The sequence below is a fragment of the Colias croceus genome, chromosome 20 (genome assembly GCF_905220415.1).
Source record: "Colias croceus chromosome 20, ilColCroc2.1".
In the NCBI taxonomy this organism is placed as follows: Eukaryota; Metazoa; Arthropoda; class Insecta; order Lepidoptera; family Pieridae; genus Colias; species Colias croceus.
The window spans coordinates 1578453-1591470 of NC_059556.1; the positions used below are offsets into that span (position 1 = coordinate 1578453).

The window sequence follows — 13018 nt, forward strand, 5'->3', positions numbered from 1 at the left end:
TAATTTACCAGGAGAAGGTGAAGGGCCTCGTGTTGTGTTGGAATCCAGTGACAATACGAGCTACATCATCCGGGAAGCCAACCCGCTACCTTCCGCCATGCACACACCACATGATGATATGGTATGGTATTGTATTAACTTTTCATTTGTTTTTTCCATAATCCTCAGACCGACTGAATTGATTTTAATGATATTTTATAATAAATATAGTGTTATCCAAAGAAAAGGACAAGCTAAACCGGCAAACGTTGTTCTGCTAGTAACTTATCAGTTATCACTTCACTAACACAATATTTATTATAAAAATATCATCAAAATCAATTCAGCCGGTCTGAGGATAGAACCTAATACACTATGTACTATGTAGCCAATATGTCATTTTTTCTATATTTCTTATTGAATTAAATACCAACTACACTCTTAGCCACTATTTATTTATTATTTATTATTTACTAGCTTACCGCCCGCGGCCTCGCCCGCTTTGTCTAAAACCTAATAAATTATATACTAAAACCTTCCTCTTGAATCACTCTATCTATTAATTAATTTTTTTTTTTTATTATATTCCTTCAAGTACGAGGATGGTTCTTATGTAGAGAAAACGTGAATGGACCTATGTACCACGGGCGAAGCCGGGGAGGACCGCTAGTTGTTAATAGAAAAGTTTTATATTATAATATTAAGATGAACAAATCCCCAACATATATACTAATTACTGAGTTCTACGAATTGCTAGTTTCGTGTTGACTAATCGACATTCAGATTATCTTGTTCACTCAACAAGTTACGGATTCACTATTCTATTCTGTATTTACTAGCTGTGCTCCGCGGTTTTACCCGCTCCTGTTCGTCTGAGCGTGATGATATATAGCCTTCCTCGATAAATGGGCTATCTTACACCGAAATAATTATTCAAATCGGATTAGTAGTTCCTGAGATTAGCGCGATCAAACAATAAACAATAAATAATAAACCTGACGTCATATCACTGTAATAATTACTAGTTGTGCTCCGCGGTTTTACGCTCAGCGAGATGATAATATTATATAGCTTAAAGCCTTCCTCGAGAGAAGGTGTTTCTAATACTGAAAGAATTTTTCAAATTTCAAATCGGAGCAGTAGTTGAGATTAGCGCGTTCAAATAAACAAACAAGCTCTTAATTTTATAATATTAGTATAGATATGATTGAAGGGAACTTTATCCCCAGGTAATAAACCCGACGTCACATCACAGTAATAATTATTTAGTACGCTGAGTGGCCCCGCGGCGGTCGTTGAAACTTCAATAAAATAATTACCGTTAACATGATTACTAGTTCACTAATGTGTGGTTAAATGCTGGCTTTTCGGTACAGATTTAGTTAGTGTAAAATATCGATTACAGTTGTGTAATTTCATTTTATGAATCAGTTAATAGTGATGTATTTATTAATTATTTTTAGATTCAGTGCGTTTACTTCGTAGCAAATTAACATTTGGAAATGTTGGCGATAAAAAAATAAATATAAGGCGAAAATGACGTATAAAATTTAGTTAAAAAAATGTTTTGCCGTGTTTCAAACAAGCGATTTTAATGCTTTAGAAATATCAATTTTATTACCTTGTTATTTTCACAATAAGTCCAGTTCTCATAAAATTGAATAAATAAATATATGTATTATTACGTTGCCTATATTTTGGTTAAATAACTACTTATTAACGATCATGTTTTCAACTATGTATATTATTGAGACATCTAACCGCAACTCCAAGAGAATTTAGTTATTATAACGTCTAAGTTCTAATCCAAATAGTTAATTCTAAGAATTAAAATTTATTTATTTATTTATTCATTTAATTTAGACATACCAACAGAGTACACATGAAAATTATCACAATTAAAACTAAACAACTATCGAATATTATTATGATGTATACACCAATTACAGGTATGCACAAGAAAACTTATAATATAATTACGTTACTGTTGTTTTAAGTGCTTAAATAAATTTAATTACAAGAATAGAAAAAATAAATCGTTAATAAAACATAATTTCTTCTACTGAATTTTTGTGCCAAACAAGAAATTTGTAATTTTTTTGCGAAAAACTAAATGAATATTTGTTTCCAGATGCCGCCGAGATAACATAAGGGAGCCGGGACGAGTGATGTAAATAAATAAATAAATGTAAATAAATAAGTAAATGATGATGCCAACGCTTAGCCTAAGTGAATTTAGACGAATTCTTCCATATCATAATGCGTTTTGGAAACACTAAACTACGTATTTATACCTACTAAATTATTAATATGGTTGTTAGAACATTATTATAACTATGTATTTTTTTATTTTTTTTTTAATAAAAAGGCGTACCTATAGAGTTATAGACTATTCGTAATTTATTAAATTTCACATAGGTAATTACTTTTTCTAATTACTGTACAGTACTCCAAAATTATTAATGCGCATGCAAATCTTCGCTGATTGTCGTATTTCCAAAATGTATTTCATTTGACTAAACAAATTTTACTTAATTATGCGTGAAGAAAATGAATGCATTTAACCACTCTATATACATATCGTCTTCGGACGCTCCGGGAATATTATGACAGCTGCCGAACAGTGACGAAGATTTCTATGCGCATTATCACTTTTGGAGTAATGTTATACCTACTGTGTCTGCAAAAAGTTGTTAAAAGAAAAGAAAAGTACCTTCAACAGTTATTAATGTTTCTTTTTTTTACAGAAATGGTTTTACAGTATAACTTCACATGGAATATTTTAAGATATTATGATCATTTAGCTTTAAAATTCGTAAATTATTTATATAATTTATTATAGATAGTAAACGCTTTTATTATACTAGTCATTGAAATTGACAAAAATTGGGTTTGTAATTAAAAAAAATGGTTAAGTGTTTTCAAAATTTTAAAATTAAGTGATAATTATTATGTTATTATATACATATTATAATTAATTAAATGTTGAAATAAATGCTGAGATTTTTATGCTGTTGTTTTAATTATCCTATCCCATACAATTTGTCACTGTAATGCTGTTTTTATACTGTAATCCATACTTTTAATATTATAAATGCGAAAGTAACTCTGTCTGTCTGTCTGTTACTCGATCACGCCTTAACTACTGAACCAATTTGCGTGAAATTTGATATTGAGATATTTTGATACCCGAGAAAGGACATAGGATAGGTTTTATCCCGGAAATCCCACGGGAACGGGAACTATGCGGGTTTTTCTTGACTGCGCGGGCGAAGCCGCGGGTGGAAAGTAGTTCTTAATAATTAGGTATATTCGCTTACAAAAGTAACTAATTCCCTTATAAAAATGTGAAACACCTTTGATCTGGTAAAGTAAAAAGACTTTATTGTACAATGCACACAAATATAAAATTTACAAAAATAATAGCTTAAATAACAATTTGGCGGCCTTATCGCTTAAAAGCGATTTCTTACAGCCAACCTTGGGATATAGGAAACATTAATCATTAAAAAGTTGGAAAGTGAATATCGTCATTACATGTATGTGTTATTCGATCACGCAAAAACTATTCAACCGATTTCATGAAATTTTACGATGTAGTAGCTTGGACAATTTTAAGTACGAAAATGTAATGAAAAAAAATTCTTTTAGAAATAAATAGTTTGTACATATTACTGTAGCCTGTAGGTGTCGCTAGAGTTTTATGGTCTTCGTGGTGTAGGAAGCAGATGTATTTCATAACACGACATATTCTTGTAAAAGTTTAGATGAATCAAGTTTTCACTTTGCATTAGAGCATATCTGAACAGATATAGATTTAAATACAGAAGAAGGTTACGATTTAACGGCTGAGGGTTGGTTACAAGTTAACTAGAAAACTACCCGACTGATTTTAAAATTAGTTTTAGTTGCAAAATAATTATTAATAAAGTATCAATCAAGCAAGTAAAAGCTAGTTTTATACATTGAGATAATAATATCTACTTCGTATGGAGGAGACACCACGAACAAAATCTGTGCGCCATTTTTTTGCTCTAAGTTTTAAAAATTATTATCTTGTTAGGTACTTACCGATGAAAGCAATCCTTTGCACTTTTCCGTATTATTTGTGCAATATCGTAACACACACGAAGGCATATTTGATGCGTTTCACTTTAAAACAAATAAAAAATGAGCGTGCATTACGCCATATGGCGTATGTTGAGCGGAACATAAGTGATGTAGGCGGTGTCGTCTCCATATGTATATCTCAATGGTTTTATATCAATGAGTGTAAAAGGCTGTAATACAAAGAGTATATTTTTCAAATATCACATTTGATATACCATTGAAACTTTAATCCTGCTCTTTTCCTGCCCGTTTCTATACCATCTAGCATCTAAAACGTTCTAGAATATTCTAGAACGTTCTGAAATAACAACTAAGCAATACAAACAAGTATTATACGTAGGTACCTAGGAACCGACAAAGGAACGTACACGTTCAACAAATTGAATTGTCGCCCCTGGGAGTGACCAGTGATTGGCATCCTATAGGAATAAGTGAAAATACTATTATTGTGCAGCTTTCTGTGTGTGTACTAGTAGGTGTATAATTTGTTCGATTTAGGGCCGATTTTTCAATCCTTGGTTAAAATTAATCCGTCCAATAAAGTATTACACGAGCATTCTAAAATGTACCTAAAGGCTAAACCTGTAAACCTGTAAACTGTCAAATACGGACAATTAGAATACATTTTTGAAAATATGGTAAGTAGTGGTGTTTAAGTAATACGTTATTCGATGAATAAGTCTTAACCAAGGATTGAAAAATTAGCCCTAACAGTACTTTAAAAGATTTAATTATCCGAACACGTAAAACTACGAATAAGAGCATTATAAAACCAATATTATCATTATGTACAGTTTTATTTTTCGTTCTATTGTTTTAAGTGAAACTTCTTTACGCGCATTGAGAATAAAATTTCAGGCTCGCGTCATAGCAATTCCGTCACGTCACGGGGTAAGGGGATGATTTTAGTATTGAATCTTGCCAAGTTTCACTTCTGACATAAGTGTTCGCCACATACGCTTTTTTATACTACAGCCAGCAAAAGAGCAAGCGATGCACTTCAGGTAAACGCCGTTCGAAAGCAATGACAAAACAAGGCGGGCGAAGCCGTGGGTAGAACCTAGTTCTTATATAATCTTAACTAACCACTAACAAACAATAACCGAAGTTATTTAAGTGGTATCGCTCCGATATCTAGTGCTTGAGACACTACAATATACCTATTTGATATTTCGTTTGAAGTCTATACCCCACTATAGGAATCATATTGTATAGGGATCAAAGTTTCCTTTCATCTATGATAGTTAAAATATTTGTAAATAGGTGTGGTGTCTATACATCTATACATATGAATAGAGGAAAGATTAGTTTGTTTGTACCTTATAAGGTCCGGAATTACTGAACTGATTTTGTAATTTCTTTCACCAGTCAAGTATTAAAACTAATACTTCTAAAATGCAGTTCCATCAAGATTACAATAGAAAATATAAAGTATAGTACAATTATTATTTCTATGAAATAAACTGTAGATAAATAGATTATTACAGCTTTTTTTTAAGAACCTCTATCCAAACATCAAAGAGCTTGTCCTATATCTATTTTAATAAATCTGTAGAAGGGTCAATTCTGTACATTGAAAATATTGAAAAAATAAATACCAGGGGGTGTTACTGGATCGACACCAAACCCAAATATGTGATTAAATAAATTTTTGTCTGTCTGTCTGTCTGTCTGTCTGTCTGTCTGTCTGTCTTTCTGTCTGTCTGTCTGTATGTGAAGGCATCACGTAAAAACTAACGGTTCGATTTCGATGAAACTTGGTATAATTATACCTTATTAATCTGGGCATAAAATAGGATACTTTTTATTCCGTAAAAATACGTAGAAAAAAATAAATCTTAATTTTTCTTAATTTTTCCGCGCGGACGGAGTCGCGGGCGGAAGCTAGTTAGACATAAAAACATATTTTCACAAAAGGTATGGAAGATAAGAAAAGCAATAGCATCCCTTTTTACGCAGTCGGTTAAACAGCCAAGACGTTTATTACTTACAAAACTAAGAAACTTTTAATGTCTCATGCGTTAATGGTCTACTTATATAATGAACAATGAAACGTGACGTCATAAGCAAAAATTAACATGATCCTTAAGTAAGTATTGCAATTTTAATTAAATTTTAAATTAAAATTAAAACGCCATTTACAATAAATATTTAAGTATTTATATGTTAATGTGTTATTCCAATTCCTATGTGTTAATCCAAGTTACCCTCTATATGTGTGCTAAATATCATTATAATCGGTTCAGTAGTTTATGCGTGAAAACCATACATACATACAAACCTTTCCTCTTTATAATATTAATAATAGATACAAATGTTTGGTGGGATTTATACTTAAAAGTGATGTGTGATGAGACAGTAGTAAAAATTTGTAAACTTGACAGATCGTTATTAAATGAGACAGGGACAAAATAAATTTCAATATTTTACGAATCATAATTAATATTATATACGAGTACAGTGTACAATTGAAAATGTTGAATTTTCTGTTTATATATACTACGTACCACACAATTGATGCCTTTCTGTAATTACAGTGGCATTAATTTAAAAAAAAATTAATTAAAACCACATTAGCTATTTCTAATGAACAGTGACTTAACACGTAAAGTACAACTTCATTACTGCGAACCCAGCGAACGGCTGATCAATTATTCATGAGCTTTCTTCCGGGTGAACTCGCCCAATCGGCTATTTCACTCACTAATATACATGACACATTAGTTATATGAGCTTTTCTATTTAAAGTGTTTTTTTTTTACTCCGAAAAGCTTTATTAATTAGGTACTAGGATTCCGCCCACGGCTTCGCCCGCGCAGTCAAAGAAAAATCCGTATAGTTCCCGTTCCCGTGAGATTTCGGGGATTGCGTCATTTTCCCGGGATAAAAAGGGGCCTATGTCCTTTCTCGGGTATCAAAATATATCCATACCAAATTTCATGAAAATTGGTTTAGTAGTTTAGGCGTGATTGAGTAACAGACAGACAGACAGAGTTACTTTCGCATTTATAATATTAAAGTATGGATATGAAGGCACTATAAAAACTAATGAAAACTGATTTTATAAGTACCTACTTACAACATTTCCACACGTTACTATAGCTTTCCGCCTAGAGCTTCGCTTGTGTGCTTTCTATATTATTGCAACCGTTCAAGGTTTTTTCTGGAAAAAAAGAAGTATAACCACAAACCCAGATCTTATTTAAGGTCTTTTTAAATTTGGTTAATACTAACGAGACAGATATTTAGACTAAAAAAGTTTGAATATCGCAATCGCGCAAGCAGCCTGCATATAATAAACTTTAACACCCATTTACGTTCAAATCCATACTAAAATTATTACAAAGCTGAAGAGTTTGTTTGTTTGAACGCGCTAATCTCGGGAACTACTTGTCCGATTTGAAAAATTCGGTGTTAGATAGCCCATTTATCAAGGAAGGCTATAGGCTATATCATCTTGCTGAGACCAACAGGAGCGGAGCACTGCGGGTAAGACCGCAGAGCAATGCTAGTAATGCAATTAAAAAAAAAACAAAATAAAAGACGTATCCATTATAGCCGTTCAACGATGCGTGATTAAACCGAAAATAACCTCAAAATCGCGCGTGTATTATAGATGAATTTGCAGTTAAAATGAAAAGTGACAAAGTAAATCCCTCCATAAACTACGCGAGTTAAATTTCATTCGGATCGCTTAATCCGAGCCGAAAAGCGTTAATAATTAAAAACGAAAATAATAATTTACAGATTAACGGACGATTTTATTTTTGAACGAAAAATAGTGAAATTTTCATCTCGTATATCTTTTATCAAGTTAACAATCGCTTTAATGCATTTGCGATCAAGTGAAAAGGGGTTATTTTTTGTATTGTCATTTAAAACGAGGTTATTGTTGCATATATACATTGCAAAGGTATTTTTAATAATAATAGTAGCAATTTGGTATTATAGTTCACTCACAAAGTTTGGTAATTTATACCAATAATTGTTAATAAAGTTTTCGAGATCGAAAATATTGTGAAAAATTAGTAATAATATTGAAATGTCATACAACAATTTTACCCTCAGACAAAGACAATGAAAAAAGGAACCTCCGTCGGATAATCTTGTAAATAAATAATTTCTCCAGAAACTTACGGACTTTTAATATTGTTTAGGATTAAAAACATAGTATACCTAGCCCATGTAGATCAGTAAAAACGTAGGAGCTCTATCATAATAAAGAGTGTGAGTGGATTAATTGAAATTTATTCGTTACTCCAGACCTGTCGCTGTACCAAATTTTGTACAGATTTGATCAGACGTAATTATATTAAAGGTTAAAAAACAACTACCTTATAATATTAATAAAATTATAACAAATGATTAAAACCGAATAATCTTCAATTAATGTGTCGTGATAAATCGCAATAAGCTTAACACAACAAGGTAAACTATAAAGAATTCATCAATCCCTTTTATCGCTCGAAATCAAATAAGTATCATATTCAGAAGAAAAAGCTGAGCTTGCGATTCATGGCCAATATATTCAGACGAAACCTGACCACAAAAAACCTTTGTGCCCATCGTATATCTCAAATAAGAATATCGGTACAAGATAGTATCGGCCCGCCTTGAATACAAATGTTAAGGTATTAAGAACAGTTTAAGCTGAGTTTAACCGACTTTAAAAAATATCAATTTGATATACTTATTGAAATGACTGACAATTGTGTAGGTTGTAATGTGTTGGTTGCGGAAGAATTCTAACAAATACCCGCGGCCCCCTCATTAAAGCGGCTCGACGGAACACAGTGGGGTTTTAGTCGGTAAGAATCCGACATAACCCACGGCTCCTTCCCCGGGGGCCGTGGGTATCTTTGGAAGATTTCCCCACTATAAAAAAAAAAAAAAAAAAATAAAAAAAAAAATAAAAAAAAGGTTGTAATGTGTTTGTTTTAGTTATGATTTGGCGCATGAGGTGCTTAATAAATATTTTTATTTTACTAGACTAGAGTTAAAATATGGGAACAACTGGAAGGCATTTGTTAAAAAAATGTGTGCGTTAACAATTAGTGTACACACGTAAGAAGTGAAACTTCTTTATGATCCTATTTTTTTTAAATAATTTACTATATGCAACTTTACAGAAATACGTCGAATCTCGCGTGGTAGGGTAGGGATAAAAAAAAGATGGCGCGTAACGGAAAAATGTCACGCGTAACGAAAAAATGTTACACTAAATTTCAACCCCGATAAAGAAGTTTCACTTCAATAATCATCAAAATCGGTTCACCCAGTCGAAAGTAGTGAAGGAATGAACCCAAAAATGCAGTCTATTTGAACCTCTTCTTCTTCCTTTTTTGCAGTCGGTTGTAAAATATAATGCCACAGTATACTTCAACCGCGATTTTTTTGACAAATCAGATAAAAAAAATCGTCATCCAGCATTATTTTCTCGCATTCTGTTAGAAGAAGGCTTCGCAGGTAAATTGCGGTTAAGAATCAATCGGTACGTGATCAGCATTCGATGCCCGGGTGTTTCATACAGCTCTCGTACTGGCCAAGATGTGGCTTTATCTGTCAATCATGTATTTCTGGGGAATATTAGTAGAGGAGGGAATTTATTTACAACTAGCGGTCCGCCCAGGCTTCGCCCGTGGTACATATTTACGTTTTCTCTACATAAGAACTATCCTCGTACTTCAAGGAATATAACAAAAAAAGAATTATCAAAATCGGTCCACCCGTTCACGCGTGATGCCGTGACCATGGAAAACGGGTTTCATTTTTTATATATATAGATAAAGAAGAACTAGAATGTATTAAAAAAATACATAAAAATGCTGTAATAATGTATCTTAATACCTATGTATACCATGTTTACTTGCAAAACGATTTATTTATTTAAAAACTAGCTGGCCCGGCGAACTTTGTACCGCCCAGTCAATGAATGTCGTGTTACCTTTGGGCTTGGAACTAATTTAGGCTATGATGAACGGAATACAATGATACAAAATAAATATAGATATAGGTATAATGGCTTTTTATTTCGATGAATAACACATATAGAAATAGAATAAAAAAATAATTACTTAAATACTTCATACCTACACGTGTCAAAGAAAAATTACCTATTGAATTAAACTACGTTTTGCAGCCTGGGATGCACTCGAATTAACTCTTTTCGTTCTTTAACTGGTGTCGACCACAAATCGTTTCCTTTCACTTTAATTATGATAGTTCTACTTCTACCACTATCATCGGGCGACCGACGATGATACAGTGGGTAACCATCGTTGCCTGTGATGGTCTTTGCCGTCAATTTTCGTGGATACCTTTTGGAACACTCGCTGTCAACCATGCATGGTGATTGGCGGTTGATGGTGCCACACGGTCCATGAATCATATGTTCGTGATAAGAACATCATGTCATATCGTTCTGGATCGGTTACAGGATTAGCAATCCCCGCACATACAATTTTTATCCGCCCGAATTCTTTCGACTAACCAAATTAAAATGTGTGCATGCTGCAAGCCTTATTTTTGTCATTCGATTGCATACATCCATCATTGAATTATCCCAAAGATGTGTTGCTTTTGTAACTCATAATCGGATTTTTTGCTTGAAAACATGTGTGGTAATGTTGAGCCGATCACTTGATATGTCCGGGAAGCAGCAGTTGAATAATTTCCATCCATTTCGGATTACATGTAAATATTGTAATGAATAGATCTGGCCATAAAGACGAAAATATTATGTATGTCATTGCATCTTGCGCATATTCATGACCTGTGTATGTCGCAGTAAACAGACCAACATTTTCTGCATCTTCTTCTCTGTGCTAATTGCATCGCGTAAATGGATGTAATCTTCAAAACGCAATTCAGCTTGGTTCGAACCAATGAATCAGGGGCTTCGTTTCAATTTTAACGTTATATACATATTAATATTAATAGGTCAACGCAATATTGTTGAAGCAGTCGACGAAATTCCAACAAATTATAATTGTCAGAATTTTTACATTTTTATAGAATCTCTTTTAAATAATTAAGCGAACTAACCTTCTTGGTTAGATTCCTCACCAAAAATACCATATTAATTTCTGAAAACACGCGTAAACACAATTATTTGAGGAATTTTTATATATCTGCTTTTATTGCATTTTTTGATAATTGATTAAAAAATACAAACAATATTTATTCACCCTTTTTACTTTTTAATTATTTTACACATAATACATTTTTGAACGCATGAATGTCAAACATTATTTTCCGTATTTGACAGGATTGACAACTAATGATTGACATGTACGAAAATCAAAATTTTCGGAAAATATTTATTCGTCTAGTTTTTGTTGTTTTTATGAGTTATTCTTCTATTCTGGGCGATGACAAATCCAACAAATCCAAAACCATGAAAATTGGTTCAGCAGATCTCGAGTTATAAGTGTTGGAACATACAGACTTTCTTTTATATATATAGATTACACGACAAAATTTGTATCTATTAAAAATTTTTCTTTTTCAAAACAAATTTTGAAAAAAGAAAACGATTACCCGTAAATAATTTGAAAGAAATAAACCGAAAAACCCGGGAAGTACAAGATTTTAAGTGATTTATGCCATTTTTTTTAGTTTCTAGAATGTTTCAAGTCGGGTAAAGCCAGAGCCAGCAACTTATAGTAAGTCTACAAACGTTATAGACCATCACAACATAAGCTGTAAGGCCATTATCCTCTTATAATATGTGTCTATAAGGGCGGCGGTACACGGACCGCTTCAAGCAGTTGAGACCGACCGCTTGAAGCCGCGACCGCGCGGTGAACTATAGGCATTCATTCACCGCCGTACACGTGACGGCTCGAGCCGTCGCGACCGCTTCAAGCCGTCAACAGCATGACGAAATTCCACCGTGCCGTTGACGGCTCGTGAGTGGTCGTGAGGCATACACTGACTGCTCGAGCCGTAGACTGCGCTATAGCCGTCGACGGCTCGCTCCTCCCCTGAAAATCAATGACTTGACTAGTCAAAAAAATCAACCGCTCGAGCGGTTGGTAGCGACGGCTCGAGCGGTCAACAACCGACTGCTCGAGCAGTTGACGCCGACCGCTCGAGCCGTCCGTGTACGGCGCTCTGCCGTTAACTGCTCGAGCGGTCCGTGTACGGCCGCCCTAAGAGTTTCTAACTATGCCCCGAAGGCTTAGGATCGAGCAGTACCATTATAGAGTCGTAAATTGCTGCCGGTTCGCACTTAGCCATATTGTATCAAGATTTGTGGGAATCCAGCCAATACATTTTTTATTTCCTTCCAAATTTTTCGAAAAAATGTTTTACCAGGATGGTAATTTGAATTTATTTATTTTCCGAATCAAGTTGAGTAAAGAAATAAGATTTCTAGAGAAATATAATATTTGGAAGCTTCTATCTTCATAAAGATTGAAGCAGTTGATTGCGATTTGTAAGTCAATTGCAGTCAAGAATTTTATTATACTTAACTTAACTTAACAACACATTCGCGGTGCTCCTGACAACGCGAATGCTAATGGGCGGCGGGCTTCACTTTCCATCAGGTGACCCGCCTGCTCGCTTGCCCGCTTAAATATAAAAAAAAAAAAAAAAATAATTGAAAAAAACAAACTCTTCAGCAAATATCATCATCTAACCCCGGACTTATTGAATTGAAGTCCGAAGTCCTCACCACTGAGCCACTGCACTTCCTGTCAGCCAATATAACGAACTAAAATGCGGACAAAGCGAAAACGAGTTAGTATCAGCCCCATTTCAATCGTGAATAACATGTATTAGAATCACTGTCAAGCTGTCGAGTTTATCCGGAGTCAGAAGTGACGTCACAATTCAATTGTTACTCATAAGGCCTTTATAAGAATTCAATTTAAATCTCACATATTCAGAGAAATTATAGAGATGACGTTAGTGTTGTAAGGTA

The 13018-nt window shown here is 33.6% G+C and overlaps 2 protein-coding genes across 2 annotated transcripts in view; one reads left to right on the top strand and one right to left on the bottom strand.

Moving 5' to 3' along the window:
- The window catches only part of LOC123701013 (neural cell adhesion molecule 1-like), an 81989-nt gene extending 79864 nt beyond the window's left edge, over positions 1-2125 (top strand). Inside the window, exons 16-17 of the mRNA XM_045648421.1 lie at positions 12-121; positions 2111-2125. Coding sequence (XP_045504377.1) covers positions 12-121; positions 2111-2125 — 125 coding nt within the window. The remainder of the gene's footprint in view (positions 1-11; positions 122-2110) is intronic.
- LOC123700648 (Bardet-Biedl syndrome 5 protein homolog) overlaps positions 1-13018 on the bottom strand; it is a 216404-nt gene that overhangs the window by 195190 nt on the left and 8196 nt on the right. The gene's annotated exons all lie outside the window — the stretch shown is intronic.